This window comes from Arachis stenosperma, chromosome 5, assembly GCF_014773155.1.
Source record: "Arachis stenosperma cultivar V10309 chromosome 5, arast.V10309.gnm1.PFL2, whole genome shotgun sequence".
NCBI lineage: Eukaryota > Viridiplantae > Streptophyta > Magnoliopsida > Fabales > Fabaceae > Arachis > Arachis stenosperma.
Genome location: NC_080381.1, coordinates 3481178 through 3486604, shown reverse-complemented (window position 1 = coordinate 3486604; position 5427 = coordinate 3481178). Strand labels below are relative to the sequence as shown.

Genomic DNA, 5427 nt, shown 5'->3' with positions numbered 1-5427 from the left:
TAAAATCATATACAATTATTTTAAGATTCATGGTTCAGTTCTATCTTCACATTTTCGAAAAATAATTTATTAGAAGTAAACAGTAGTTTGGAAGATTCCAATGGAAACTAAACAAGTAAACACAGTATTATTTTTTATTTATGATTCTTTTGGTATACAGAACTCATAGAGAAGTTTATGAATATTCTATTAATAAAAAATTTTAGGGTTAAGTATTTTTTTCGTCTCTAATGTATTGGATCAAAATCAAAATCGTCATCGACCTCTTTTTGTTATTAAAATCATCCTCAACATTTAAAAACACTTTAAAATTATCATTTTTCAAATTTTTGGACTAAAATACCCTTCATCACCATCATTCTTCTCCTCACCTTCTTCACTCCCACCACCTCCACCATATCCACTGCCACCATAACAAAGGGAGGGCAGCCGTTGTCATTGCCGCTACAAGATCATCATTGGATCACCGCTGTCGCCGCTAGTTCATCGGAGAAGAGAAAGAGAGAAAAGCGATGCGAAGAAAGGAGAGATGGGTTGCTGCTGTAGGGTCGCCGTTGCTGCTGCTGCAGAGTCGTCGCTGCTGCCGCTGGTTCATCGGAGAAGATAGAAAGAGAAGCGATGCGAAGAGAGGGAGGGATGGGTTGTTGTTGGTTCATCGGAGAAGAGAGAGAGAAAAAGAGAAGTGATGCGAAGGAGGTGCTGCTGCCGCTGGTTCATTGGAGAAGAAAGAGAGAAAAGCGATGCGAAGGAGGGAGGAGTTGCGGGTTGCTAATGATGTCGCTACGTCGTTTTTTGCCGGCAAAGCCTTCTTCTTCCTCTTCTTCTCGCCGGCAATGTTGGTGGCAGTGGAGGTGGTTGGATGAGGAAAGTGAGGAGGAGGATGATAACGACGAAGGATATTTTGGTTTAGGAAAGGATGATTTTAAAACATTTTTAAACCTGAAGGATGATATTAATAACGAAAAAAGGTCAAAATTTTAACTCAAGACATTAGGGACAAAAAAAATACTTAACCCAAAATTTGATGTATAATGATTAGCACTCAATTTTAAAATTTTACAAAAGAATAAAAAAATCAGCAAAATTGAAATCTCATACACAAATCTCTTGTATCATCATTTTAGCTACTTGTTCCTTTCTTTTTTTTTGTTTTTTTTTAAATATTATTTTTTTATACATAAATCTCTTATATCATTTTATCTCTTATAAATAAATCTCTTTTTTTTTTTAAGAGTTTGTCGCTGACCAATAAATTGCTGCTTGCTTAAGCGATCGAGTGAGTTGGCCAGTGACTACTCAACCAACCCAAGTTGATTTCTGGTTCATCTTTTTAATCTTTATCTTTTACTATATTCCTGAAAATCTTTCTAACAATGCAATTACTTTCTCCTGAAAATTTTTTACTCTTGGCACCCAAATTAATGTTAAGTGCAGAATGGATAGCATAATAAAACTGTAGCTGCATCTCTATTAATCCTTTAATAACACGCAATCTCTTACCATTCATTTAGGGGTAAAAATGAAACGCCAAAGAATGAACAAGGATAAACTAATATAAGGATCATTATAAACTATAAGCATAATTTGTAGATTAATACTCGTATTTATCCTAAACCCACAAAAGGAAACCTGCTGCTGATATGTGTACGGACGCCAAAATGTTCACTCATCAACTAACTTTACCAAGCTTCCAAATTCATATATGAACAATGCATTTCTTCTTAATAATTATGATGATGATCTTCATTATCAACCTTTGGTTCCAATTGTAGCAGGATCAGTACCAGGCTTTGCACCAATTGCAAAGAACTCAATAATGACTTCCAAAGGCATGCCCTTTGTTTCAGGAACTTTCAAGTATACAAATATCCATGAAATGATGCAGCCGGCAACGAATAACCCGAAGACGCCTGTGAGGCCGAGGATTTGGAGCAAATAGGGAAATGTAGAAGTGACAATCAAGGTACAAACCCAGTATGTGAGTGAAGTCATAGAAATGCAGATTCCGCGAACACTGGTTGGGAAGATTTCGGCGCATATTATGTTGGGAATAACACCAAAGCCCATGCAGAAGCAGCTTTCATAGACCACAACACTAACAGCAGTGATTGCTGCATTGAGGACAGAACCCATCTGAAACGATTCCCGGACTACTAGTATCACGAGACAAACTATCAGAACAGGGATTGTGTACAACATTATTGACCTGCCATCAGAAAATATATGATGTCATTGTCAAGAACTGCTTCATTTTCAGAGGTACATACAGAGATTCTGATAGGATACATCAAGAGGCAAACGACTTTCATTAACTGGCGACAGAAATAATATGAAAGTAAAGACGTAATCAATGTCGTAGTTTAATCATACCTCCGGCCAGCAATATCCATGAGCTTGATGGAAAGACCTATACAAGGCAGCATACAGAATGTGGTAATGACATTTACAAGTAATGAAGAAGATGTAGAACTGATGCCCAAATTCGATAGAAGAGCTCCTACCCCAGCTTGTTCAAGAATTTGGGGAGCATAGTATAGAAATCCATTTATACCAGCAGCCTGCAATATATATTACATTTTCATAATCAGATATGAAGAAACCATAAGAGAGAACAATATGCAAGTGCCCCCTGTTTATATTGTTTGTCTCAGCTACTTTTAAACTATGAGGAAAAGAGCACCCTGGAAACAACATATCAAATTGGCATTCCAATCTTAAAGCTCATGAACAATTATCTTCATGACTATTAAAACAGTAATTTGGGCCTTCATAACATAATCTTAAAAGCTGGATAAACATCCTATTTCAGGATGAATACAAAGGAGATCAAACATAGGAAATAACCAGGTGATGTAATTCTACTAATACAAATGTTAACTAACTGTACCTGTTGAAGAATTTGAAGCCCTATTCCGACAATCAATGCTCGCTTGACACCTGGTTCTAGCAGACTTCTCCAGTTTGGACCTTTTTTAGCCACTTCTGGCATACTCAACATATCATGAGTACCTAGAACAGACTGGCTGACTAGAGCAGAAGCCTGATAAGTTTCGACATCTACAGGCATGTCATACCCAGAAGCTGAAACAAATGAAACATGCTGTTCTTGAGACGGTGCAGCAGGATCTGCATGCAAATAAACCCTTTGCACTCCTTTTCCATCATCAGCTGGTTTATAAACCAATTGCCAACCTCCACCGATGTTTGTATTTCTAGGTGTCTCCACAGCATTCCCATGAGCGAAACTGCTTCTCAGGCTGCTAGTGCTCCTGAAACCCAAGTTGTCCTTTGATCTCTCCCCAGCATCACCTTGAAATGACATTAGTGGAGCATGCAGATTGTCGCCGGTACCAAAGGGGCTGGAATCTCCAAAGATGCTGTTTGCATTATGGATTAGCATGCTGCGCGAACCTCCACCCTCAGGGAGAGTGTTCTCATGCAAACTCCCAAAGAGATTGACAATAGGATCTTTAAGACTGCCAGCAGCCTGAGACACAAAGCTTCCTTGCTGCGACAACATACTGCGCGATATCAAGCTACCCTGTCCATTCACTGGGTGAGCAACCAATGACACTCCCTCATTTGGTCCATATAGCTTTATATAATCTTTCCCTGCTTCCTGGTGAACAAGAGCCTCACTGGCTGGGGCAACTATGTACTCTTCCAATGAAGTGGCTTCGCCACCAGGACTAAGACCCTCCGCGAGCAGAGCCAACTCCCCTATAGATCAAAGTTTACTCCAAAATCAACAGAAAGTGATTACACAAAAGAAATAAAATAACATAAAAAAAGAGAGACTAAATTACAGCAAATTGCTGTCACCTGAAACGTCTTCAACCCCGCGAAGTCTTCGCAGAACTTTTTCAGCCTCGGGGACTCGACCTTTGCTAACAAGCCATCTAGGGGACTCAGGTAGGAAAAACATGGCAAGCAAGAAATAGCCAACAGAAGGAATAGATATAACCCCAAGCATGGTTCTCCAACTAGGAGAAGACAGCAGGGACATCAAGAAAACCAAGATGTAAGCCAGAAACATTCCAGCTGAACACGAAAACTGTGTGACGGTGTTCAATTGGCCTCTGATATCGGCCGGGGCTACCTCCGATATGTAAAGAGGAGTAAGAGTCACGGCAAGCGAAATAGCAACCCCATCTAAAATCCTTGAGAGCAGAATAACAGTAACATTAGGAGCCCAGAGAATCACCAAACCACTGAGGAAGAACATAATGGATGAAACTATCAGCATAGGGCGTCTGCCAAGCAAATCAGAGACCGTGCCAGCAAATATGGTCATGATGGTGCCACTTATGAAGGACATAGATACTATTAGCCCTTCAAGTGTGGGATCAGATTCCAAGTTGAACTCTTGCTTGATGTAGGTCATGCCCCCTGCATAAGGGGAACCAACATGTTTGTTCAATTCTCTGAGTCATTAGATCAAACACCTTACACACTAGACACTACTACCCACAACAACAAAACTGGGGATTCCCATTTGAGTTTCATATCATATATCACTAGAAAGAAAACAACATATGCAACAATCAACGAATTGAGAACACAGAATTAAATCAATTAATATTCAGAATGAAACATGATTAAGATAAAAGACCAACCTGCAATGGTTGAACTATCCCATCCAATCAGTAGATTCCCAACTGTTGCAGCAACTGCAATGATCACAACCTGCATCATTTTGTTTCTTCCTCTTCTTAGCTTTAATCCCTCCTCTTTAGAGAAAGAAAAAGCTAAAAAGAAAAGAATAAGCAAACACAATCACTCAACAAGAGCTCGTCATATGTAATGTGAAAAGATCAAGACTTTAATGTTGAGTTCAGATGTTCACTACTCCCCAACTTCACAAACACTGTCAATCCAAATAATGCACTCTTATTTCTTCATATTATTTATTTATAAGATATCGGCTTGTTTGGGTGAGTTTTATCTTTTTTTTTAGTTATTTTTTTAAAAAGATTTTATAAAAAGATAAAAGTAATTTTATTTTTAGATATTTTATAAAAAAAAATTTTATTAATCAATTTTGTTTGAGTATAATAATATAAAAATATTTTTTGTTTATTTATTATATGAAAAATATATTTTTAAAATTTTTTTTTTTTAAATGTAAATTATAACTTCTCAAAAAAGATGTATTTTTTATTTTTTTAGTATTTTACTTTTACTACTAAAAAATGATCAAACACGCTAAAAAATAAAAAATATATTTTTTATTGAAAAAAGATATTTTTTATTAAAATAATAACATCTAAACAAACACATTATATCACCATATTTTTATTATTTTATTTTTTGAATCACTTTTTATTTTTTAACTTGCTTTAATTGTGTTGGTGTTCCGATTTTTTTTATGTTTTTCAAGTAGAAGATGAAGAGAAATTCTAAATTTTAGTTTAATTTTTAAATAAA

The 5427-nt window shown here is 36.8% G+C and overlaps 1 protein-coding gene across 1 annotated transcript; it reads right to left on the bottom strand.

Moving 5' to 3' along the window:
- Nucleotides 1-1464: 1464 nt before the first annotated feature.
- On the bottom strand, nucleotides 1465-4867 carry LOC130981903 (monosaccharide-sensing protein 3-like). The gene is made up of 5 exons (XM_057905652.1): nucleotides 4617-4867; nucleotides 3823-4389; nucleotides 2888-3720; nucleotides 2371-2558; nucleotides 1465-2206 (listed from the first exon to the last, which is right to left on the bottom strand). Exons 1-5 carry the CDS (start codon nucleotides 4693-4695, stop codon nucleotides 1750-1752), a joined length of 2124 nt encoding a protein of 707 aa, XP_057761635.1. The 5' UTR covers nucleotides 4696-4867; the 3' UTR covers nucleotides 1465-1749.
- Nucleotides 4868-5427: the final 560 nt, after the last annotated feature.

Coding starts and splice junctions, on each gene's coding strand:
- LOC130981903 (XM_057905652.1), bottom strand. CDS start 4,695: ATGATGCAGGTTGTGATCATTGCAGTTGCTGCAACAGTTGGGAATCTA. Junction 4,390..4,616: donor GGATAGTTCAACCATTGCAG/GTTGGTCTTTTA, acceptor CCCCTTATGCAG/GGGGCATGACCTACATCAAG. Junction 2,207..2,370: donor ATGGATATTGCTGGCCGGAG/GTATGATTAAAC, acceptor TTCTGATGGCAG/GTCAATAATGTTGTACACAA.